The sequence below is a fragment of the Ursus arctos genome, unplaced genomic scaffold, assembly GCF_023065955.2.
Source record: "Ursus arctos isolate Adak ecotype North America unplaced genomic scaffold, UrsArc2.0 scaffold_24, whole genome shotgun sequence".
Lineage (NCBI taxonomy): Eukaryota > Metazoa > Chordata > Mammalia > Carnivora > Ursidae > Ursus > Ursus arctos.
In genome coordinates, this window is record NW_026622919.1 from 1209590 (window position 1) to 1233576 (window position 23987).

The 23987-nt window shown below is 61.3% G+C and overlaps 3 protein-coding genes across 10 annotated transcripts; all 3 read left to right on the forward strand.

Moving 5' to 3' along the window:
* The first annotated feature begins 372 nt into the window (after positions 1–372).
* On the forward strand, positions 373–9593 carry MAFG (MAF bZIP transcription factor G). Of its 6 annotated transcripts, none has more exons than XM_048227192.2 (3): positions 373–519; positions 4589–4651; positions 4747–9593. In XM_048227192.2, exons 2-3 carry the CDS (start codon positions 4616–4618, stop codon positions 5197–5199), a joined length of 489 nt encoding a protein of 162 aa, XP_048083149.1. In that variant the 5' UTR covers positions 373–519; positions 4589–4615; the 3' UTR covers positions 5200–9593. The 6 variants fall into 6 exon arrangements, with proteins under 6 accessions (XP_048083149.1, XP_048083152.1, XP_057173954.1 ...); XM_048227195.2 differs by having other exon boundaries at positions 494–515; XM_057317971.1 differs by lacking the exon at positions 373–519 and adding an exon at positions 1018–1659.
* A 64-nt stretch (positions 9594–9657) lies between these two features.
* SIRT7 (sirtuin 7) lies at positions 9658–15887 on the forward strand. Of its 2 annotated transcripts, XM_026483869.4 has the most exons (11): positions 9664–9810; positions 9881–10018; positions 10137–10241; positions 12317–12387; positions 12486–12558; positions 13207–13305; positions 13380–13616; positions 13739–13819; positions 13987–14093; positions 14541–14626; positions 15234–15323. In XM_026483869.4, exons 1-10 carry the CDS (start codon positions 9718–9720, stop codon positions 14548–14550), a joined length of 1014 nt encoding a protein of 337 aa, XP_026339654.1. In that variant the 5' UTR covers positions 9664–9717; the 3' UTR covers positions 14551–14626; positions 15234–15323. The 2 variants fall into 2 exon arrangements, with proteins under 2 accessions (XP_026339653.1, XP_026339654.1); XM_026483868.4 differs by lacking the exon at positions 14541–14626 and having other exon boundaries at positions 9658–9810; positions 15234–15887.
* A 334-nt stretch (positions 15888–16221) lies between these two features.
* PCYT2 (phosphate cytidylyltransferase 2, ethanolamine) lies at positions 16222–23165 on the forward strand. 2 transcript variants are annotated; one of them, XM_026483872.4, is made up of 14 exons: positions 16222–16373; positions 18175–18263; positions 18769–18930; positions 19175–19241; positions 19895–19979; positions 20167–20211; positions 20441–20494; positions 20890–21028; positions 21220–21302; positions 21549–21626; positions 21771–21836; positions 21920–21985; positions 22269–22357; positions 22448–23165. In XM_026483872.4, the coding sequence occupies exons 1-14, from the start codon at positions 16285–16287 to the stop codon at positions 22557–22559; spliced, it is 1224 nt and encodes a 407-aa protein (XP_026339657.2). In that variant the 5' UTR covers positions 16222–16284; the 3' UTR covers positions 22560–23165. The 2 variants fall into 2 exon arrangements, with proteins under 2 accessions (XP_026339657.2, XP_026339658.2); XM_026483873.4 differs by lacking the exon at positions 20441–20494 and having other exon boundaries at positions 16223–16373.
* The last annotated feature ends 822 nt before the right edge of the window (positions 23166–23987 follow it).

Here is a 23987-nt window from a genome sequence, read left to right on the forward strand (position 1 = left end):
GCCGGTCCTGTGGGTCAGGAAAGCGGGAGACGGGACCCCCGGACCTCCCGGGACCCCCGGAGCACCCCCCTCGCGGCCCGGAGCTTGGCCCGTCGAGGAGCGCGCGCCCGGTCAGTCCCGCGAGACCCCGCTAGGGCAGGGCGCGGCGCGCATTGCCCGGGCGACGGCTCCGGGCGCGCAGGCGCAGTGCGGGCGCGCCCCGCCGCCGCCGCCGCGGCCGCCGCAGCCGCCGCCGCCGCCGCTCCTTCCCCTTTAAGCCCCGGCCGGCCGCGTCGCCGCTTCATGAATGGAGCCCACGTGACCAAACATCATGTGACGTCTGTGGAAGAGCGGCGGCGGCGGCGGCGGCGGCGGCGGCGGCGGCGGATCCCGAGCCTGGTCCGGCCCGGCCTTCCCAGTGTGCTCGGCCCGGCCCGCGCAGGCGGCGAGCCCCCACCCCGGGCCCGGAGCCCCCGCGCGGCCTCGGAGCGCCCGCCCGCCCGCCCCGGCCTCGGCCCGCCCGGGCCCGCAGTGTGGTGGGTGAGTGCGGCGGCGGGCCGGGCGGGCGGAGGGCAGGCTGGGGGCTCTGGGCCCAGGGTGGGGGCGGGTGGGGGCGGGCGGGGCCGCGGCTCCTCCTGGCGGGCCGGGGGCGGGGCGGGCCGCGCGCTCCTGGCTTCGGGTTTGCCCCGGCTCCTCCTGGCGGCCCGTGCCTCGGTTTCCCCGCGGGTCAGGAGCAGCTCCTGGCCCTTGCGCCGGGGGTGCTGGGGTTGGGTCGCGGGGGATGGAGGAGGGCGGGGCGGGGCGTACGCGGGGCTCGCTCGGTGGAGCCCCGGGCATCCTGGTGGGAGGGGCGGCCGTGGTGGCGGGAGGAAAGGGTGGGGTCGAGCGGGGCGTCTAGGGCTCCGCGGAAGAGCCTCGGGGCCCCGGCTTTAGCTGCTGATTCATCAGGTGTCTGTGTCCGCCTTCCCGGGCGCGGGGGTCCTCGGAGGGCTGGGGGGAGGGGGCGGCACGTGGCGGGGCCGGGAAGACCCTGCTCGCGCCGGCTTCGCTCCGTCACACGCGTGCCAGAGCCCAGAGGGAGACTTGCTGAGTCATCAGCATGAGGTCACTCGATGCTCATTCTAATGTCTGGTAGAGGGGGGATTTGAGCTGGGGGCCTGGGGTCTGAAAGGCCAGAGATAGGAGGAGGAAAACTGGGGAAGGGGCCAGGCCCCACGGCCTGGGGCACCGGTTTCAAGTTTGGACTGGTGTGTAAGTTGAAGGCAGGGTGGGCGAGAAGGTGGAGGGGCCTTGGTGCAGGTTTTCTTTTCGGGCACAATGTGAAGCCCCTGGCCTGCCCATCCCCTCCCAGGCATGATCTTCTCAGGCAGCCGGTCCCTGACCAGCGTCTGGGACAGTTCCCCAAACTGGGAAATAGTTCTCTGAGTGAGAGGAGGGGAGGAGCTTAGGGGGGCCGTGCTTGCCAGGCTGGGAAGCAGGCTTTCCCTGTGACTGGTCTGGTTGGCTAGGCTGGGCAGCCCCTGGGCGGGCAAGAGAGGGAGTCAGTGGGAGAAAGAGGGGTGCCTGTACTCAAGCCCTGGAGGACAGTGGACAGGGCAGGGGACGCAGGTGCAGCTCTACCAGGAAACGGCCCATGAGACGAAGCAGCAGGACTTTGACATCTGGGGAGTGAGGTGTCTGGTGAGCAGACCCTGCCCCTTTTGCCACCTGGCCTTGGGGTTTGGGGCGAAGCTGCAGGTGGTGGTGGCTTTGAGGGTGCTTGGCCTTTGGGGCGCAGCCAGTGGGCTGGCTTGGAAGGCATGAAGAGGAGAAATGCAGTTCCTGACCCACTTGAGGTTGGGGCTCCGTTCTGTGTGGGTGTTAACACACACTGTGGCCCTGGTGGGTGTCAGGCCTCTTGAGGGGGACAGCCTGAGAGTGGTGTGGCCTGAGCTACCTTTCCTGAACGTGTGGGTGGTTCTGGCCTCCATGGGTGGGGGTATTTTGTCTCAACCAGAGCTGACCATTCTTGCCTAGGGGCTCGTGGCTAGGTCAGGCTGGCCTTGTGGTTTGTCTTCAGGGATACCCCTTCCCCCCAGCCCACACACGCTCTTGTATGTATGCACACAGACTTAGCCTTGGGCTTATAGATGCCAGACGTTTAACACTTAAGCTGATCTTTTGCCTGGAATTTTATGCCTTAGGAAAGTGCAGATTCCTAAAGGGGGTACTTCTTTCAGTCTTCTCATTTATTCTTAGGTGGAAATTAAGTTTTCAACTTTTTTCAGAATGGCTTTCACTGGTGAGGGATTTTGGAGGCGGTGGTTCTGATGGGCAGGGTGGGAGGAAGACCAGGCTAGGCTGGGGCCGTGCTGTTGGGGAGGTTTGGCCACTGGAGTTTGCAGGCCAGGAAAAGGAGTAGGGGTTCACTGTCTTGCCTCTTGCCAAGTGTCCACATCCCAGAGTTTGGGCCCAGGTAGAGGGGATGGAGCTGTCTGAACCTGTTTTCCCTTCCCAGCTGGCTGTCAGCCTGAGTGGGGGGCCCAGGGTACCTTGGTGACTTGAGGCCCACGGAACTGTCCATGCCTTCTCTGCAAGTGGGGCTCAGCCTCTTGAGAAGGATGACCGGGCCCCAGCTCTGGCCCCGTCTTTGGGACACAGAGAAGAGGAAGCTTTTCCTTAATCCAGCCTCCTGGATACCCTCCTTCTGGCTTCTAGAGGTGCCCTGGGCGATCTCTTAACAGTCCATCCCCAAAGGCTATCACTGTCACATCTGTGTGTGTTCCCAGGTGGGCGGGCGCCAGGTCAGGAGGCGGAAGCGCTGGCTTTGCTGAGCCCTGCCCCTCCCCCACTGCATGCACATGTACACTACACCTTTGATTAGGAGGCGAGTGGCTGCACTTGTGCTGAGTTCAGGCCTTCTGCAGAGGGTGAAATCTGTCGAGGAGGCACTTTTCAGCTCCCAGCCTCCACGCTCGGCACTTTTCTGTGTGATCTCTTCAGGAAGTCACCGTTGTGCTCAGCATTTGGGGGTGGTGGGAGGATGGCTGGTGAGAAGAGCTGGTGCCAGGGCTTTTCCCTTGAGCTGACAATGGAAGGACCCAGGGGATCATCCCTGCACCCAACTCAGATGCGAGGCTGGGGGAGCCCCTGTAGCTCGGCTGTGAGATCCTGGCCCCCAGGGTGGGTTTGGGACCCTGAGGATCCTCTAACCTCTAGCTACTGTCTTCTCCATCCTCTGCTCTGGAACAATCCTGGGACTCCTGCCTCAGGGCCTGCCTGAGAGCCCTGGGTGACCTAGCTGGCTGTGGTCCGGCATGTCCCGGGGCAAGGCTGGGTGGAGTGGCAGCTTTACCCTGGAGCCACCTTGCACGGCCACCTCCCTAACCGGTGCTTTATCTTCCCGGTGAGCGTCAGAAGGCCCCCCCCCCCCCAGCCCAGAAAGCCTGCAGGGCTATGACCTCCTGCAACAGGGAGGCCGTGGTCCAACTTTCCCTCCAGCCATTAACCTTTCTGCACCGAACCTGGAAAGTAGGGGACAGAGGAGTGTCCTTGCCTGAGGGTGTGGTAGGGGCTGGATTAGGTGCACAGAAATGTCCTTGGCAGGGCTTGAGGAAGCAGACGGGCCGGTGTGGGAAGGGCAACTGAATGGGTGCGAGGGGGCCCTTTGGTCCACTCTTCCCCCAAGCCCTTTTGTTGTTGTTCCCTGCGCTATGGTCAGTGGCCCCTGGTGGGGGGCCGGAGCGGCCTGAGCAGGCCCCCCGGGTGACCAACCGGGTACTCTTAGGAAATAGCATGGATGGGGTGGGGCAGGGGCATGGGATGCCGCAATCCAAAACCACAGGAAGGTTGCTCCATCAGCGGTGGAGGTGGGCTGAGCCCAGCCTCTGCTGGAGTGCCTACCACCTGGGGGGGGGGGCTCCACCAATGCTGAAAACAGTCCAGCTCTTCAAAGTGGAAAGTCTGCTGGAGAATCAGGACTCTCCTGCATCCTCCTCTTGGCCTGAGTCCCCACTGGCCCCTAAGCCTTCGTGGGGACAAGGCCCACTAAGGGGAGGAGGCTGTAGGAGGTAGGGCCCTGGAGTACACAGGTACAGGGTCACTGGCCCCAGCCCTCACCTCCTCTTGGCCAGGCTGGCCTTTCTGGCCCCAGCAGTGCTCTGCTTAGGCTGCGGGTCCCCTGGGGCTGTGTTGGCTGGCAGCCCTGGGGAGTGCCAGGCCAGGCTGGTGAGGGAGCGGGAGCGGGAGCGATGTGCTGAGTCAGCGTGACTCGCCAGGAACAGCCACAGTCTGGGGCGCACACTGGGGTTATTTTTAAAGCTCCCGGCTTCCTTCTATGCTGGCCCTTCCTGCATCCCTCTCATCTCTTCCCAAGGCCCTTTTCTGGTCTCTGCCTTTCTAACAGCCCTTCCGTTCCCCTTCCCCGATCAGATCCACTGGGTTCCCTAGGGACCAGGTGGACAGGGAGCAGCCTAGCCGGAGGGTGGCAGGTGGTCCTCAGGGCCAGGTATTGGGAATGGTGAGGTGAGAGGCAAGGCTGGGCGCTGGGCCCCTTCGCCAGGCTCTCTGTGGCCTGGAGAGGGAGAGGGGAGTGGTCTCCGGGGTCCTGACCTCTGCTCCCTTCTCACAGAGTGCCTGCTTGCTGTGCCCCCGGGTTATGACGACCCCCAATAAAGGAAACAAGGCCTTGAAGGTGAGCGGACAGAGTGGGCCGCGTTTCGAGCTGGGGGTGGCACGGGCGGGCGGGCCCCCGCTAAGCCGTGACCTCATGCACCGTGCTGCCCCCAGGTGAAGCGGGAGCCGGGGGAGAATGGCACCAGCCTGACTGACGAGGAGCTGGTGACCATGTCGGTGCGGGAGCTGAACCAGCACCTGCGGGGCCTGTCCAAGGAGGAGATCGTCCAGCTGAAGCAGCGGCGGCGCACGCTCAAGAACCGGGGCTACGCCGCCAGCTGCCGCGTCAAGCGCGTGACGCAGAAGGAGGAGCTGGAGAAGCAGAAGGCGGAGCTGCAGCAGGAGGTGGAGAAGCTGGCCTCAGAGAACGCCAGCATGAAGCTGGAGCTCGACGCCCTGCGCTCCAAGTACGAGGCCCTGCAGAACTTCGCCAGGACCGTGGCCCGCAGCCCCGTGGCGCCGGCCCGGGGCCCCCTCGCTGCTGGCTTGGGGCCCCTTGTCCCTGGCAAGGTGGCTGCCACCAGCGTCATCACGATAGTAAAGTCCAAGACGGACGCCCGGTCGTAGGGACGCGCGCTTGCCCGGGCGGGTCTGCAAGGGGCCATTAGGCGCATGGCGAGTTTGGCAGCCCTATCCCCTTCTTTCTCCTCTCCTCTTCTTCCTCTCCTGCCTCCTCCCTTCCCTGCAAAGCACAACCTGCACCCCAGGGGCGCCGGGCTGAGCCCCTTTGATCTCGTCGTTGTCATCGTGTGTTTTGTACGTTGGGATTGGTCAGTTCGGCGGTGACGTGGGGTTGCCCCAGTCCCCTTTGTACCAAGGCCATGCAGGCTTGGAGTCCAGAGTTGGCCCTGTGGGAACAGAGAAAGATCGAATGAGCACTCTGGGGCTCGTGTGTTTGAGCAGGGAGGGCTCCAGGGCAGGAGGGGCCGCTGTGCACTCCTGGGTGGCCCACAGGCCTTGACAGCTGCTAGCTGGCAGGGGTTTGTGATTCACTCTCAGTGCGGCCAGCAGGCATCGATGGGCTCTGCTGCTATGCGTAGGGTGTCCTTGAGGGCCCTGGGTGGGCGGGCCACCAGCCTGGGCGCTACAGGCGCTGGGAGGGATGGGGCATTCCGTGGCTTTGGGGCAGGGGCCATGGAGCTCGGGCCTGACGCATTGCACTGAACAAGACCAAATCACTGGTTGTGAGCATACGTGAAGGGTGTGTCCAGTGTCCTGCGATGGTCCCGTGTCACTGTTTACATGACCTATTTGTGTGGTTACATAGCCCTTTATTTAAAAGAGAGGAGTTCCTTTTACGAAGTTATTAAATTATATGTTTAAAAGCTAAAGAAAAAAGAGCTGCAGAGTATTTATAAAACTGTCTTTTTAAAAAAAAAAAAAAAAGCAAGAACATTTGACCGTATATATGGACAAGGAAGGAAAGTATAATAGAAACTTTGCTAGTTTAACAAAAGAAAAAAAGCAAACAAAAAAAATCCCTTTCTTGTAAACTTATGGACAAGTCTTTGTGGCTGTTGGAGTTTAGTTTTTATATACACAGAGTTATCAGACGTTATTTATAAAACTTAGTTTTAAAAAAGACAAAAAAAAAAAAAAAAAAGCCAAGCCGCGAGCGACCACAGGCGCATCCTGGCGTCCTCTTTGCTATCTCTCTTGCAATTGTACCGAAAGTGACTTACTCCTTTGCCCTTCCTGCTTCCGTCTCTTGCCGGTGCCGTGGTGTCGTCTGTGCCTGGTGAGGTCTTGTGCGCGTCACGTGCTGGTGCTTCTGGTGACCTTTGACCTGTGGGTGTCACTTCTTGTGTCTGTTAATCCCGTGTTTGTTTTTTGGATTTGGTTGTGTTTTTGCTTCTGCCGGCTTGCTGGGCCTGGACTGGGGCGCGGGGCAGCCCCTGCTTGGGGATCTGCCCACCAGCCCAGCTCCTTCTGCCCCGGTGCCTGACCCAGGACCCCAGAGGATCAGATACGGGGCTCTGCCGCTCTCACCTCCGCACAGCCTTGGTTTCGCATGTCTGTGTAAGGCTTGGGCTGATCCGGTGGCAGGGTAGGTGAAATGAGGAGCCATCCCAGAGCACCCCCTCTGCTTCTACGCCCACTGCCTCTGGCCATGGCCGGCGGATTTGCAGGGACCACGGAGTCACTAGGTGCCCCCAGGTGTCTTCCTTTTGGCCTCTAGTCAACACGTGTGGGCCGTGGCCTCCGACCCCAGCTTTGTTCCTGTAGGCTTCACGTGGGCCTCATCAGGGGAACCCCAGGGCCCACGTGGGAGTTTCCAGGCCTGCTGCCTCCTTATCCCAGCAGTGCTTCCATGCCGTGAAGGAATGCTTCCCAGGCAAAGCCAGGTGGTCTTGGGGCTCATCTGGGGTGTCCCCTTCTAACTCTGCCTGAGGGCCGGGGTGGGGGGTCTTCCCCCAGTGCCAGACAAGGGCTAGAGTCTGCAGGGCCAGGTCCTGTCCCTCACCTTGCCCCGAACATGCTCCAGCACTTGGCTTCGGGCCTTCCTTTGCCTCCCTTTGGGATCTGTGTCTTCCAGGGATGCACTGCTCAGCTTATGGAGGTGCTTCTCTCTGGGGCTGAGCCCGCCTCCCCATGGCCCCTCAGCAGAGGCAGCTAGTCTTCCAGACTTGGCTCCGGAAGCTCCTCCTATGCATGGGACAGGAGCTGCCTGCGGTGCCGGCCCTCAAGAGGCCACTGCCCTGTGTCTGGCCACATGGGCCTCGGCTTCTCCTGGAGGTCGCTGGTTGGCTTCTCTGGAGGCCCCGAACCCCTGTAAAGCACAGATGTGTGGGCTGGGGAAGAGAAACTCAGTGTGGCCTGACAGGGTATAACTTCGTGGGCAGCGGGGTTTTCATCCCCGAGTCTGACCCAGGGTGCCCGTGGGATAGGAGCAGGGACGTGCTGTCAATTTCTGTCGTGTTGATGGTCTTCTCTTGGCTCTAGATGCCCCACCATTCCTGGTTGTACCGGGTCGGCCTGCAGTGGAGGTTTTGACCGTTGATACTCAATACTTAGTGGCTTCCTGCCCCTCCCTGCCGTGTGGCTTTGTCTACCTAGGGTCTAGACGAAAGTTGGTGATGCTAGTTGTAGCAGCAGTGAGCTGGAATCGCATCGTAAGAACCCCTCCCTGAAGAGGGGAGAAGCCCGTGACATCCATATCCATTTACGGTCCCCACTTTGGTGCTGGCTGGGAGGTAGTCGGCCATCTGCCAGGCTGGAGACCCGGAGAGCAGAGGAAGGAGGCAGGTTTGGAAAGTGAGAGGCAAGTTGGAGGGTGGGCACAGGTAGAAGAGAAATTGCAGGTCTGGTTTAGGTAATAGGAAAAGCTTCGGAGTTAGTGAGGCCATGCTTCCTTCCATGGTTTTTGGATTTGGAGCAACTGTCCCTCGGGTCTGGGGGAACATCCCGTTCCCATCAAGCCGGCCCCTGGGGCCACTCTGCACTCTGCCCCTTTCCCCCTTCACCTTGGTTTCTTGACAGTAGAGCCTGTGTCCACACGTGACTGGTTTGGTGTCTTTCTGATTCTTGTTAATTCAGTTTTCCTACTGTGAGGGTGTGGTGTTCTTTTTTTCCTCGACTTTTCTGACACAGCGAATCGAAGGCTTTGGCGGAAGCCAAGTCTCCCAAACTTGTCCGCTAAGTAAACCATGATGTGCACCTTCCTTCCCATCTTGCCCTTGCTCACACTCCTCCCTTATCCCAACACGGACACTCAGATTTCAGAGGAGAACCCTGTGGGAACAGGTCAGCTCCTGCCCTGAGTGTGACCCCAGAGGGACCTCCCCATGGCCCTGGCTGCTGCTCTGGGTGGCACTGCTGTTTGTACAGGTGAGAAGACACGGCTGCTTAGCCGTGTGATGTGCTGGTTTCTGCTGGATGCCAGGTCTCCCCTGGAGGCTCTTCTGCTCTTGGTCCACGCTTCAGGTCTGTGTGTGCAACTCTGACCGTCAGTAGCAGGCTTTGTGGTCGGTGCCTGAGCCCATGGCTCTGACCGGCTGCAGCCTGCTTTGGGAAGGTGGTCAAGCCCCCTCCTGTGCCTGTTGCCTCCCTCTGAGGTGGCCAGTTGGCTAAAGCTCCCGTCCACAGCTGGGAAGCCCAAGCCACAGCCTGCAGCACCATTTCCGCTCTGGGATCTTGTAAGTTACTTTTTTAGGCTGTGGTTTGGTGAAAGGAACCAACACAGTAACGATTTTTTCCCCCCAGAAGCCACTGAATAATTCTTTTTGGCACGTTACTGCCTTCCTGTTGGCTGTCTAGTTTTGGAGCAGGTGGGGAGAAGTGGAGGACACACAGAGGCAGGGGTATGGCCTGTCGTGCTTCAGGCCTATGTGTTTTGAGCGTGTGCTGTTCCTTTGGGCCAGTCACGCACATTTCCGCCCCACGCTGGAGCAGCAGCCCTGGTGCGTGGGTGTCTGGCGAGCCTGAGCTGGAGTGTAGGAGAGTGTGCCCCCGATGAACTGCGAGGGGACAGCCCCTCCAGCAACCTTGTGTCCCAGCCCCTCCCTTCTCCCCATCCCCTCACTTTGCTACTCCCTGAAGCCTTTAACCAAACGGGAGTGGGTACAGAAAGCCTTCTCCTGGCATCTTAGGGCAACAGGACAAGGGCTGCCCAGTGTGTCCAGCTCTGGTGCTTTCCTGGCGCTGAGAGGCTGGGTCCAAGCAGAGTTGATCAGACCCTGCCTGTCCTGCCTAGGGCTGAAACCAGGGGGGCCGGGGAGGTTCCCTGGGACCTGCCAGGGCTGGCAGGGGTGGTTGAAGATCCAGGTGAGGACGGGCCTCCCTGGGGCGGGCCTCGGCCTCAGTGCCCACCCTGCCCTGTGCAGTATTTATTGCTAAATTATTGTCCAGGGGGGGCGGCACTGGGCCGTACCCCGGGTATTTATTGCTGTACATAGTGTATGTTTGTGATATATAAGGTTTTCTTTATTTTGTATATGATCAATAAACACCTTTTAAAGAGACTGTCAGGTGCTTCCTTTGCGCGCTGCGCAGGCGGGGCCGGAAGGGCGGGGCGGGCTCCACGCGCATGCGCTGGTACGCGGCCTGCCGGGAGGCGGAAGCGGAAGCGTGGGTCTCCCGGGAGCGATGGCAGCCGGGGGTCCCAGCCGCTCGGAGCGCAAGGCGGCGGAGCGGGTCCGGAGGCTGCGGGAGGAGCAGCAACGGGAGCGCCTCCGCCAGGTACGCCGCCGTCCGCCCCGCGCCGCGCCCTCGGCCCGCGCCGCCCTCACCGCCCGCCCCGCGCCCGCAGGTGTCGCGCATCCTGAGGAAGGCGGCGGCCGAGCGCAGCGCCGAGGAGGGCCGGCTCCTGGCCGAGAGCGAGGACCTGGTGACCGAGTTGCAGGGCCGGAGCAGGCGGCGCGAAGGCCTGAAGCGGCGGCAGGAGGAGGCGAGTCCCGCGGCGCGCCCGGGGCTTGGTCGGTGCGGGGTTCGGTCCGCGCACAGCCCGGGCCGGGCCTCTCGCCGCGCGGGGGCGGGGCTTACGACCGGCCTCGGCGTCTCGGCAGGTGTGCGACGACCCGGAGGAGCTGCGGAGGAAAGTCCGGGAGCTGGCCGGCGCCGTCCGGAACGCCAAGTACCTGGTGGTCTACACCGGCGCTGGGATCAGCACGGTAAGGCCGCCGGGCGTGGGCGGCCGCGCCCCCGCCTGGGCTCCCTGGCTGACCGCAGGCGCAGGGGGCGGACGTGGGGCGCCCCCTTCTGGGTGACTCACCCCAGGACCGAGCGGGTTCCTTTGAGTGTAGGTACTGATTCGCTAAAAACCCACCTTACGAACAGCCCTGCTGTTCGTTCTTCAAGTTACTTGTTTATTTTTTAAAGTAATTTCTACAGCCAGTATGGGGCTGGAACTCACGACCCTGAGATTAGGGTCTCACGTTCTTCCGATTGACGTGGCCAGGCGCCCCCTTAATGTTTTGGGGTTTTCTTTTCTTTTCTATTCTATTCTTCTCTTTTCTTTCTTTTTTGACTTATTTGAAAGAGAGAGAGCGTGCGGAGCCCAGGGGAGAGGGGGAGAGAATCTCAAGCGGACTGCCGGCTGAGTGCGGAGCCCGACGCCAGGCGGGGCTCGATCCCAGCACGCTGAGATCAGGACCTCAGCTGAAACCGAGAGTCTGAGGCTTAACTGTCCGTGCCACCCAGGCGTCCCTCTCCCCCAGTGTTCTCTCTTAGAGAAACTCGAAATGACTCCACTTGAAACTTCAGTGGGGAGATAAACCTTTTTAAATATTTGCAGTTTTTGTGATACCTATTTAGATACAAGAAAGGAAGAGGGATAAAACAGGACATAATACCTCAGTATTTGCGGGCACCTCCTCATTTAAAGTCAAGACAGTTCATCACTATCCCAAGGTTATGTGGGCAGAGCTGAGCCCAGAACTATCTCCTGAGTCTCCATTTATTGTGTTTTCTAAACGTTGAAAGAAAAGTAGAAAGCAAGGCAGTAAGAATTAGAGTGCAGCAGGTGAAGGAGATAAATGCGTTGGGTTTGGGCGCGTTTTATTGAGAGGCTGTCTTGGGCCGTGGAATATGGTTAGCTTTGAGAGTGTCGTTCGTCTAAGTAATGGGTGCGTATCGAGTGCGACCCATGTGTAGGCCCCGCAGAGGTGAACACTGAGGACCTCTGTCCTCAAGAAGCCCATGGGCAATGAGAATATGGCACGGAAGCAGATAGCTAAGGTAAAGCTGGCTGTGCTATGTTGCTAGACTGGAAATGCAGACACACACACCCTGGCCTCAGAGCTGGAAATCCGTCCAGTTGCCTTTGTGTGTGAGGCAGCATTGAGGCCAGGCCTTAAAAACTGAGTAAGGTTTTACAGGCAAGGGTGAGACTACGACCCTCGAAACAGGGATGAGCTCAGAGGCCCAGCAGTGACATCGTGTAAGGGGCACTGACTGCCCTGACTTGCAGACCCTGGAACCTTGGTAGTGGGGTCTCCTTCCTGCAGTCACATGTGTGTTCCTGTCGTCTGTGGGAGTGCTGTTCTGTAGTTTGCTCTGAGCATTACTGTTCGACATTTCTCTTCAATGTGATTCAGAACCACGCTGTTCAGGGTGGGCATTTTTCCGGGCTTAAGCTGCAGGGAGGAGACAGGGCTCCTCGGAAGGCAGGTCACTCACAGCCTGGGGCACGCAAGATTCCTTGATCCTGGCACACCTGTGTTCTCTCTTGGTGACTTTGTTTCACTGGGTTGAGAGCTAGAGAGATTCAGTGACGTTTATCTCATGTGGAGATATGGGCTATCTTTGTGAAGGTAGGGCAGGAAACACTATCAAGATGTAAGAATCGGTAGGGATGCTTGCTCCTACCTAGGGTTTCATCATTTGCTCACCCTTCCCTGAACACTGGCTAGGCCCTGGGGCCCACAGATGAGCCTGACCAGTCCTCTCCGTCAGTTTAGAGGACAGGTGTCGCTGCAGAGGTTCCCAGAGGCGGCAGGACTCCTTGGAACCTAGAGGGATGAGCTAGACCGGGTGGGAGCAGTTGTCCGGGCAGAGGGAAGGAGCCACTCCATCTGGGTTCAGGCAGGTTACACAAGAAGTGCTGAGCCTCTGGAACGAATAGAGGCTAGTGTACGGACAAGCCTGGAAAACATCAAGAGAAACACTTGCTTTTCACTTTTGCAAATTTTGCCAGTTCCTACGGTGATGCATTGTCACTGGGTTTATTTTCTTTCTGAACGTGCAGGCAGCCTCTATCCCAGATTACCGGGGCCCTAATGGAGTATGGACACTGCTTCAGAAAGGGAGAAGCGTTAGGTAAGCAGCCCAGGGCAGCCTTCCCACTCAGTCGAGCAGAGGCAGCATGGGCCTGACCTCACAGCTCCCCACACCTGTGCTTCCCTTCCACCTGGCAGTGCTGCTGACCTGAGTGAGGCAGAGCCAACCCTCACCCACATGAGCATCGCCCGCTTACACGAGCAAAAGCTGGTAAGAACCTGGTGTGGATAGCTAGTGTCCTTGCTGGGTCCCTGGTGCAGAACCTGGAGGGCCACCTTCTGCATCGTGCCTCTGTCAGCTACTGGACCTGTGGGATGAGCGCCCGCCGAGTGTTTTAGACTCCTGGCTTGAGTCTCTCTCGGTAATCATGTATAAGGCCTGCCTCAGACCCAGAGCTGCTGGTGGCTCTTTCCCCTCTGTGTTTCTATCACATTGTCCCCACAGATCTCAGAAGCCACCTAAGTAAAGGATAAGCTCGTGGGAAACCTCTGGAGACCCTCTGCTGAGCATTTCAGCCAAGTGGGGAAGGGTCCATCCTCCTAGTCCTTCAGTGACTTGAAACATAAAGAGCCAAGGGAGCGTCCGTCTGGGCCCCTCCCAGCTGAGAGCAAACACCTGCCCTCCTTGCTCGCCAAGTGCTTCAGAGCTGTTGTGGGCGGCCTGGGGCCCTTCCCACCCAGGGCCCTCCTGAGTCCTGCTGGGAGCGGCCTGCCCCTCTGGTTTTGCCTTTGAGGCTTCATGCAGGGTTGGAGTCGCCCCCGGTTTGGGGGCCCTGGGAAGGGTTAAGGATGGTGTCACTGCTGAACACAGTCCCCCAGAGCCTGCCCCCCTGCTGACTCGCCTTTGCCTCCCCTCCAGGTGCAGCATGTGGTGTCTCAGAACTGTGACGGGCTCCACCTGCGGAGTGGGCTGCCTCGCACGGCCATCTCGGAGCTGCATGGGAACATGTACATTGAGGTGAGCGGTCCCGCTGGGATTCGGGGGCCTGTGCGGGCCAGCGGCTCCTGCTCACAGTGCCCTCTCCTCCGCAGGTCTGTACAGCCTGCACTCCCAATAGGGAGTACGTGAGAGTGTTTGACGTGACCGAGCGCACTGCCCTGCACCGGCACCAGACAGGCCGGGCCTGCCACAAGTGTGGCGCCCAGCTCCGGGACACCATTGTGCACTTTGGCGAGAGGGGGACACTGGGGCAGCCTCTGAACTGGGAGGCAGCCACTGAGGCTGCCAGCAAAGCAGACACAATCCTGTGTTTAGGTTCCAGCTTAAAGGTACGTGAACAGCACGGCGGATGGGATGGGAGGAGAGCGAGCCTGCTAGCATCTTGCCAGTTCAGTGTTAGACCCTAGCTTCCTATTGTGCGTTTGGTCTTTCTGTCTGTCCATTCCTACAGGTTCTAAAGAAGTATCCTCGCCTGTGGTGCATGACCAAGCCCCCCAGCCGGCGGCCCAAGCTCTACATTGTGAACTTGCAGGTACGTTGTGCACTGAGAGAGACCTCCTCAGATCTGGACCTTAGAACAGGAGAACCAGAGAGTCCCTGGGACGTTTGTATCCTGAACTCATGGGCCACAGAGGTCCGGCTGAGAAAGGACCATTGGGAGGAGGTGAAGTGTCCTCACTCACCTTCCCCTGTCCCCAGTGGACCCCGAAGGATGACTGGGCTGCCCTGAAGCTTCACGGGAAGTGTGACGACGTCATGCGGCTCCTCATGGATGAGTTGGGCCTGGAGATCCCCCTCTATAGCAGGTGAGGGGGGCATGGGTGCATTCCCCCCTTTTTGCCCCTGTGTGGATGGGCCGTGTCTGTCTTTTCTCGTGAACTGAGCATAGAGAATGCTCTGAGTTGTTGCAAATGGTGTCTGAGGTGTGACTGCAGGCTGGTGGCCTCTGCAGGGAGTGGCTGAGGCATCAGCTAAGGCGCCCTGGCTGGTGTGACTCCCTGCGGGGAGAGGGAATGTGCCAGTGTGCGCCTGGAGAGCCCCCCTTCTACCTCAGACAGCCTGGACGGGAAGGTGCCTTGAAGGGACATGGTCTCGGCAATTCCAGTGAAACAGAATCTTGGCGCACTTGGTTTGGGGAGCTGGCATACTTTGGGGAAGCTTAAACTGTACCTTAATACAGAATTTGTGATAATTTAGACATGGTGTATGTATTGAGTAAAAAGTTTACACTTTCTTTCTCTGTGAATTTTCAGGGTCTTATAGGGGAAATCAATAACTTCTTTTAATCAAAGGGTTCAAGAATTAAGGATCCCTTCACCTTCTGGGCCTGGCAATTCTTGTATGTTATGTTTGTGGTGTTTTGTAATGTGGGCCTATTGTGTACTGTATTTTTTTTTTTTTACATTAACTTAGCTCATTTTATCAGTGCTTATCTGTATCTTAAGTTTATAATATGTGGTTCTACATCTCAGTCAGACACATGATCTCTTCATGGTGTAGTCTATAGGCCACACCTCCCTAGTCGGCTGGCCTCCCCCCGCCCCCCCCATCAAGTCTTGCAGTCTGGGAAGAGGGAGAGGGTCTGGTCCACCTGCCCCTGGCCATACAAGCGAAAGGTGGGACCCAGAGTTGCTAGTGATTCATCCCTCTTGGGGCTACTGCCGCCCCACCCTGGGCATACACGGCCTGCTCGATCGCCAGCAAGGACACTGAGTTCTGCGGAGGCCGAGCTAGTGTGAGTGCTGACCTTTGAGTTACTTGGGGAACTTACCCCTCTCTTGTTGTTCTGTAGCTCAGAAACAGTGGAGCTGCCACTCAGCAAAGCCTGGCCAGTTAGGCCAAGGGGGAGGGAAGCAGGGTGACCTCCTCAGTCAGCTTTCCCGCCCTGGGGCAGGTTGTGACTGAGGCTCCCAGGCATGTCTGACCTAGCTTTCCCTTTTCGGTAGGTGGCAGGACCCCATCTTCTCCCTGGCGACTCCCCTGCGTGCAGGTGAAGAAGGTAGCCACACTCGGAAGTCACTGTGCAGAAGCCAAGAGGAGCCTCCGCCTGGAGACCGGGGTGCACCACTTAGCTCAGCCCCCATCCTAGGTGGTTGGTTTGGCAGGGGCTGCACTAAACGCACAAAAAGGAGGAAAATAACGTAACCTGGTGCTGGACTAGAACGCTTGGCACTTTGCAGATGACGGAACTCTGATTCGGGGGCAAGGCCAGGACTGCCCCAGGGTCCCGTGAGCATCCTCCTGGGATGACTGCTTAGCCTTTCATCCTAGCGGAGCCCCCTTGCACTGCTGTGGCTGCCTCGGGTGTGGGCCTTTGGAGGACACCTCGCCTGTCCTCTCAGAGAGGTGGCAGCCATGCCTTTCTGCGAGAACAGAACTCGGGTTATTTCACAACTGGCCCGCCAGGAGGAAGCACACGGCTGCCTTACCTCGTTCACCGGGCTAGTCTCAGGGGCCTCAACCCTATTTCTACTGCTTCTTACTAAAACATAGTAACTTTATAGCATCCTTTTTCTGAATTGGGTTTGCGGCAGAGGGGTGGTTTTGAGCCTGGGCTCTCAGCAAGCCTTTTTATTGTTATTAAACATCTCTGCACTGTCTCGCTCGTGTCCTCGAATGACTGCCCTGCTGGCGCGGGGGCGGGAGCGAGCGCCCAGCTTAGGCTCCTCGCGGGAAGCGGGCGGAGCCCCATGTGGTCCTGCCGCGCTCCCTCGGCCAGGTGCGCGCGCGCTACTGGCCCCGCGCGCCGGGGGGCGGGGTCCCTGGGGCACGCGGTAGGCCGCCAGACGGGGAGGGGGTGGGGCTCGGCTCTGGCGGCTCACGCCATTGGCGGCGGGTGGAGGGCGGGGCTCCAGGGGCTCGCCATTGGCCGCGCGCGGCGGGTGAGGCCCGCGTGACGGCGCGTGCGCCGGGCGGGGCGGGGCGTGTTTGGGGCCGGGCGGGCGGCGGCCGCTGGGAGTCGGGGAGCCGGCCGGGCCGCGCCGCCGCTGCGGGGCCATGATCCGGAACGGGCACGGGGCGGCAGGCGGCGCAGAGCCGCCGGCTCCGGAGGGCAGGCGCGCCGTGCGAGTGTGGTGCGACGGCTGGTGAGCGCGGCGGCGGTGGGCGGCGGGCGGGGACGACCGGGCCGGGAGCCGCGAGGCCCGCTGCGCCGCCGCCCAGAGAAGCGTCGTGGACCGGCCTGCGCCCGGGGCCCCAGGGCGGCCGTGTGTCGGGAGCGGCGGCCGGCTTCCGGACGCGGGCCGGGCCTGCGGCTCCGGACCCCGGCGAGCTCCTGGGGACGCGGGCGCTCCTGCTCCGGGGTCAGCCACTGGGCCGCCCGCCTGGCCGGACCGCAGGAGTCTAGCCGGTGGTGGCGCGAGTCCCGACGAGCGGTATCACTCGTACCGGGGAAGCCGTGCGACCGGCCCGCGTCCTCCCGGCGGTCTCCGTGTCTGGCTCCCCAGCCTGCCTATCGCAAGGTCGGAGGGATTCTCCTGGGTGTCGGGGCAAGCGTTGGAGCAGGAATTGCCTCTGTCCACGACCCCCAGTGAAGCCCCCGGGCTCCTGTGTCCCTCCCAGGAGGGCCACAGTGCCCATCTGTTCTCTCCTCTGGCCAGCCAAGACCTGGAGTTGTTTCCAGATAAGTTTGGGGTTGTCAGCAGATAAGAGGAAAACTGACCTCCCACTGATAGCTTGCCACCTGTGATGCTTTCTCATACCTTCGCTCGTTGGAATCAGAGAAAGAACAGTCCTTATCTAGCTAGCTACGGCTTCAGAAGAGAGCAAGGGTGTAGAGAAGGGGGCTGCCATACCTTTGCAAGTGTGCTTGAGTCACCTTGGAGAGAGGGAGCATGGCTTCGTGTTGGTGGACTCTGACCTTGGCCCTGGTCTGGCCAGGCCCCTACCCCAGCAGGCCACCCATGGCCACAAAACCACAGTGGCTAGCATACACCCCAGACAGAGCACCACCCTGCAGTCCGAACTGTGCACCCCCAGCCCCGCCCATCCAGTGAGCTCAAGGGCCAGCCAGGCTGCTGGATTTGGACTTTCCTCTTCTCTCACCCCAGGGCCTGAACCATGTGACCACACAGGCTTGTGTGCTGGGTGTGCTGTGGTGGGAGTAACAGGTGTCAGGGAGTGGAACAGGGCCTGGGTCACCTGGAGAAGCAGGGGTACTGTCACCTCAGGAGAAAACGTTAGGCTTTGGAAGGAAACAGAGCGGGTATGGGGCTACCTTGGGGCCCTGTACGGCACACACGGGGAGCAAGTGGGTCTCTAGCTGAGAAGTTACTCCTTAATCAGGCCCAGATTTGAGAAGAAGAGCTGTAGAAGCAGCCGGCACGGTTGTTGGCCCCAGAGCGCAAAGCCTTGCTGAGTTTCTGGAGGCCATGGGGGAATGAGCAGGGTTTCCAAAGCTCATTGTCGGACTTTGTTTCTTGTTGGTCCCAAAGACTGTCCACCTGCCTCAGGGTAGCACAGAGTCCAGCCCACCCTTAAATTAATGTCAGTTTACAGATTAAAGGGCCTGTCCCCCACTGTTTGCATTTGGTGAGAGGAGGGGCTGAGGGCAGAGGGCAGAGCTCCATGGCACATGCGGGGAGCTGAGGCTGTTCTGTGTGCTCACCGGCCCTTGGGACCAGCAGGCCTTGTTCCTGGGCACAGCCCAGCCCCTGTCGTGCTTGTTAAGTGTGGCCCAGGGACCAGTGGTGTGGGGAGCGGAGTGCCCACTTCCCCTCTGAAAGCCCAGGTTCAGCCAGACCCTGAGGAGCAATTTCCGGTGGCAGCATCTCCAAAGGCTTCCTAAGGAAGCCCCAGAGGAGCAAGGCTCCACCGCCGCACACACCAGCTCCCAGCTGCTCAGTCCCACCCTCTGCACAGGGACTCACCATCCTGTCTTTTCCACAGCTATGACATGGTGCACTACGGCCACTCTAACCAGCTGCGCCAGGCACGGGCCATGGGCGACTACCTCATCGTAGGAGTGCACACCGACGGTAAGCTGGGCTGCTGCCTTGGACTGACCTTCCAGGGCCCTGCAAGGGGTTAGGCCAGGCCCAAGACCGTCCTTCCAAAGAGCACAGCTGAGCGGGTTCGCCTGCAGACCCGGCCGAGCCCACCCGGTGGGCAGCTCAGGTTGAGCAGTGCTGCCCACTTCCCCTCCCCCCACAACCTGGTTCCCGGGACCTTCGAGAATGGAGCTCCTGGTTGTCAAGGGACTTTACCTGGAATGCTGGTTGGGTGAGGGGACCATGCAGTTATCCAGCAAACACATCCCGAGCACCTGTACTGGCCCATAGAGACAGGGCGGTGTCCACGCGGGTGTGTTTCTGCCCTTGTGACAGGCCGAGGGCCCAGGGAGAGAGACAGCTGCCCGCCACGGGCTCACGTGTGGTTACAGACCCTGCCTGGTGCTGGGAGGGAACTCCTGAGGTCCTCGAGGCTGTGGTCCAGCCCTACAGAGGTCACCTGTCTTGTCCTTGCTCTCTCCTCTGGCTCTAGAGGAGATCTCCAAGCACAAGGGGCCCCCGGTGTTCACTCAGGAGGAGAGGTACAAGATGGTGCAGGCCATCAAGTGGGTGGACGAGGTGGTGCCGGCAGCCCCCTACGTTACCACGCTGGAGACGCTGGACAAGTACAGCTGCGACTTCTGTGTCCATGGCAGTGAGTGGGTGGGGCTGGGGCCCGGAGTGCCGGGGCCTCTGGGCGGGCCAGAGGGCAGTGGGGTGCCGGGGCCTCCTCACACTCTGAGGAGCGGCACCGAGCCTTTCGGGGATCTGAGAAGGCCTTGGATCCTTTTCCAGAAAGAGTCCGTGTGCACCGGGACCAGCCTGGGGTGAGGGTTGAGGGCCCCGTAGGCCTATGTGGTCTGGTGAATCCTCATTGTCACACGTGTGTCGCTCCTTAGATGACATCACGCTGACCGTAGACGGCCGCGACACCTACGAGGAAGTGAAGCAGGCCGGGAGGTACAGGTGAGCCCCATGAGGGTCCCACCTTGTCAAGGAACGGGGCTCAGAGCTCCCCCCAGGCTCTTACTGCCTGCGAGGAAAATGGGCTGAGGCCGGCTTCTAGGCCGGGACCAGAGCGGGGCGGGCGTGCCGCGGGGTGGGGCTTGGTGTGACCTAGACCCGCGCCGTCCTGTGTGGTAGTGACAGGCCACGGGTGGCTGGTGAGCGGGGTGGCTGGTGAGCGGTAAGAACGGGGGCGGGGGGGTGGTGGCCGGGGAGCAGGTCTGTGTAACTCAGAAAGCCATGGTGGCTGGCCGCTCCTGCCTGGGCCAGCGCAGCCTGGCGTTCCCCTGGCAGTGGGGGCAGCGGGGGCAGTGGGGACCAGAGCTGCTGCCGCCCTGGGTCTGGCCCGCCCACCCAGCACTGCACACCTGGGGCTTCGCAACGCTTCTCCTCTATTCTGTCATTTCCTTCAGTGGATAAAGGCTCAGCGGCCTTCCCCACGCTCCTGGTCCTGGTTTTCGGTCACGGCCGAGCGCAGCGCGGAGCCGCCTGGTGTGCACACAGCGCGGCGGGGGGCCGGCCCGCAGCAGGGCTGCCCCCAGGTGGGGTGAGCCGGAGGTGGGGACTTTGGAGTGTATCCAGGACGTGAGCCCTGACCCCACCTCTGTCCCCAGAGAGTGCAGGCGCACGCAGGGCGTGTCCACCACGGACCTCGTCGGGCGGATGTTGCTGGTGACCAAGGCCCATCACAGTGGGCACGTGAGTCTGTGGGGGACGGGGGCGGGATCCCCGAGGTCCCGGACTAAGGACACTGCGGGGAGGGAGGGAGCACCCGATCCGCCCTGTCCTTGCCTCTCTGTGGGCTCCAGGACAGCGAGTTTGGAGGCCCTGGGGTTGACCATGCCTGGGGGCGAGGCTTCTCAACGTCCTCCGCCCTTCCGTTCAGGAGATATCCTCCGAGTACCGGGAATACGCAGACAGCTTCGGCAAGGTGAGTGTTGCCCTTACTGGCCGGGCCAATACCTGATGCCCCCCACGCTGCCCCTGGGGGAAGGCTGGCGGGGACCCTCGGCCAGCTCCCTGCCTTCTGAGCACTGCTGGGGCACTGCCCACCAGGCTCGGCAAGCCGGCCAGTCACCATGGCCACTGGAGGAGGACCGAGGACGGCCTTTGAGCAGGTGGCCTCTAACCAGGTGGCCTGGTCCTCTCTCCCTTTGTAGCCCCCTCACCTGACACCCGCCAGGGAGACACTTTGCTCAGAAGGCTCCTCCCAGGTGACCAGAAGGTGGCTCACGGTGCTGGGTCCCCACAAGGGCAGTGTCCGCCTCTGGGCCCGTTGTCAGGCTTCAGTGCCCACTGTGGCCACAGGGTGGAGCCACACAACCCGCTGGTCACCGGGGCGCTCCCCAGCCTGGCCCTAATGTGGACCAGCCCCTGCTGGCTAGCCCACAGTGTCCCTGCCAGAGGGGTGTGCCTGGTAAGAGCACACAAGGGACCAAGCGAGCTGGCAGGCTGCAGCTGGGGGTTTGGAGTTCTGGTCCATCACCCCCATACCTGCTCCCAGACAAGCAGGCAGGCCTGGGCCCAGAAGAGGGGCTGTGGGGTGGGAGCAGGTCAAGGTCGTGCCTGTGAGGCATCGGTCGCTGACCAAAGCGCTCTCGGCTTCCAGTGTCCTGGGGGGCGGAACCCTTGGACGGGGGTGTCGCAGTTTCTGCAGACATCTCAGAAGATCATCCAGTTTGCTTCTGGGAAGGAACCCCAGCCAGGAGAGACAGTCATCTACGTGGCCGGCGCCTTCGACCTGTTCCGTATCCTCTGGGACCGAGTGGGAGGGTGGCCCCTGCCCTGGCCCTGTGTGCACCTCCGTCGTGGGGCCTGGAGGGGCTTCACTGACTCCTCGTGGCCCCCGGACTGGGGCAGAGCTCCAGGGAATCTGCCGGAGCCCCTGGTTCTGCGGGCCGCTCCTCCTCCTGTTACTTGCTTCTTAATGTGGGCGCAGACATTGGCCACGTGGACTTCCTGGAGAAGGTGCACGGCCTGGCAGAGAAGCCGTACGTCATCGCCGGCTTGCACTTTGACCAGGTCTCGCTCCCAGGCCTGCTGAAAGGGTGTGGGGGCCCTTGAGGGGCTCCTGGGGTTGAGGTTGGGCACCAGTGGCCCACAGGGGCAAGGCCTGGGGTGCTGATGGAGGCAGAGGAGACACACCAGGGCCTCTTCCTGGGGACCGGGGCTTCCCCACACTGCGGGGCACCCGTGAGGGGCTGTGGGGGAGATTACAGCCCCGCCTGCCTGAGGCTGCCTGCCCACGTGAGCTCACTCTGGCCCTAGGAGGTCAACCACTACAAGGGGAAGAACTACCCCATCATGAACCTGCACGAGCGGACCCTGAGCGTGCTGGCCTGCCGGGTACGTGCCGAGGCGGGTGCACTGGCTGGGGTCTCCCGCCCAGGCTGGGGGGGTTGGAGGGGGCAGGGAGGGTTAGGGTCTTCCCCCACCATCTTCTGGCCTAACAGGGTCCTGGCTAACCACCTGTGCTCCCTCTCCCCATAGTATGTGTCAGAAGTGGTGATCGGGGCCCCGTATGCAGTCACAGCAGAGCTCCTGGACCACTTTAAGGTGAGGCTCCTGGTGGGCCAGGTCGTAGGGAGGGCCCTCTGAGTGCAGGCCGCCAGGCTCCCTGACCCCTGCTCCCTCCCCAGGTGGACCTGGTATGTCACGGGAAGACGGAAATCGTGCCTGACAAGGACGGCTCAGATCCTTACCAGGTGGGTCGTGCTGGGCCTTTGCTGAGCACGACATGGTTGTGTGTGATGTTCCCCAGCCAGGTGCCCCCCCCCCCGCCCCGGGCTCACCGTGCCTGTCTGGGAGCTAGGCCGGGGTGAGGGGGTAACGGCCAGTCCAGTGGTCTCCCAGGAGGAGGAGGCGGGTTGCTAAGCAGCAGGAGTGACTGTACCGGTGTCCTGGTCCTCCTGGGGTGAGGACTCTCCAGGTCCGGGCAGCTCAGGGTCCTGAGGAGGGCCCCCACCTCCCCTACCCTCTGGCCTCCAGGAGCCCAAGAGAAGGGGCATCTTCTGCCAGATCGACAGCGGGAGTGACCTTACCACGGACCTCATCGTCCAGCGGATCATCAAGAACAGGTGGGAGGTCCTGGCTGGGCCTGGCGGGGGCACAGACGGCCACTGAGGCCCCAGGCCTGGGCACACAGCTCATCACAGCCTGGCCCCCAGGCTAGAGTATGAGGCCCGGAACCAGAAGAAAGAGGCCAAGGAGCTGGCTTTCCTGGAGGCCCGGAGGCGGCAGGAGGTACCCCGCGAGAGGGAGAGCGACTGGGACTTCTGAGCAGAGGAAGGTCACCCAGCGTGCCCACGGGCCAGCCCCCTCCCTGCTCTGCTTCCCACGCCTTGAGGGTTTGGTTTCCCTGGTTTTTAACAAAGCTGCAGTGCTCCCTCTCTACCTGGCCTGGTCTCAGAAGGGTTAGTGGAGGGTGCTGCCCCCCACCCTACCCACCAGGTGGCCTTCCCACTAAGCCACACAGAGAGGGCAGAGAAGGCGTCCGGCACAGCGGAGCGGAGCGGCCCAGGGGGTGAGAGGAGAAGTGGGCGCCTTCAGCCAGAGGGGGCGTCACCCTGCGTGCCAGCGAAGGCCCGGCTTCTGCTCCCCTCCCCCCCTGCAGACCCAGGACGCCCCCTACCGCCTGGCACTTTCTGCCTTCCCAGCCTCATTGGAAGCCAGCTTCAGGGGAGCAGTGACCTGAAGGGGCACCCCCTTTCCTCCTCAGGGCACAGACCATGCCACCTCCTTTGTGGGCTCCCTGGTGCCCTGGGCCTGGCTCTTGGGCACTGTGCCCCCCACTTCCCGAGCCAGCCTTGCTGCTCTCCCCACAGACTGTTTTCGATTTTCTATCTGACTGGCTGGTATGCAACCAAATAAACCTGGTGGGAGGTGGTCCGTGTCCGGCTCTTGGCCCTGCTCCCCGCGGTCCACACAGTGGGGAGGCCAGGGGGAAGCAGGCAGCCTGGCAGCGAGGACCTCCAGACGCTTCAAGCTGCCTCTCCTAGAGCCTCTGACGAGGGAGGGAGGGAGGGCGGCAAGAGCCCAGTGAGCTCTTGGCCCCAGAGTCTGTCACGAGGCCCGTGGGAGGCCGGTTCCCCCGGCCCTGCACAGCCTCTGCCCGGCCTCTGGGAAGGAATTGGCTCAGGCTCCCCGACTGGGTCCAGAGAATCTCAGGGTCTGCTGCACCCGAAGCAGGGCCCCCTGAGAGCAGCCCAGCAGCTGCAGGCTGCTGACCCTGGTGACCTCTTCGTTTTGGACGGGGTGGGGGCAATAGTTTGGTTGGTTTTGTCCAAAGGTGAGGACTGCGATGGGGTGTTTTCAGCCCCTGCCGTCCTTCAGCTGCTGACCCAGGTGAGGCCCTGCACCTGTAGCCGGGCCCCGCGGAAGCGGAGGGCTGGCACCCTTTTCCTCTAGTGGGTGGGCCTGTCCTTTCCTTCCTTCCGATGGAACTCCTCATGAGGCCTAACTTAAGAGCCCGTGCAGGAAACGGAAGGGAAACGACCGTGGAAGCTCAACGCGCCCCCTCCCACCCTGGGCTGGCCACCAGCTTTCCTTCCGTCCCTCCCCAAGTTGGGGTAGTAAGTTGAGAGTCACAGGGCCCTCCCTGGACCCCCACCCCACCCGGGTCCCCAGCTTCAGGGGCGCGGTGTTGTCGGGCTTTGCCACACTTCAGACTCCTGGACCCCTGGGCTGCAGGGCCCCCTGAGCAGGGGG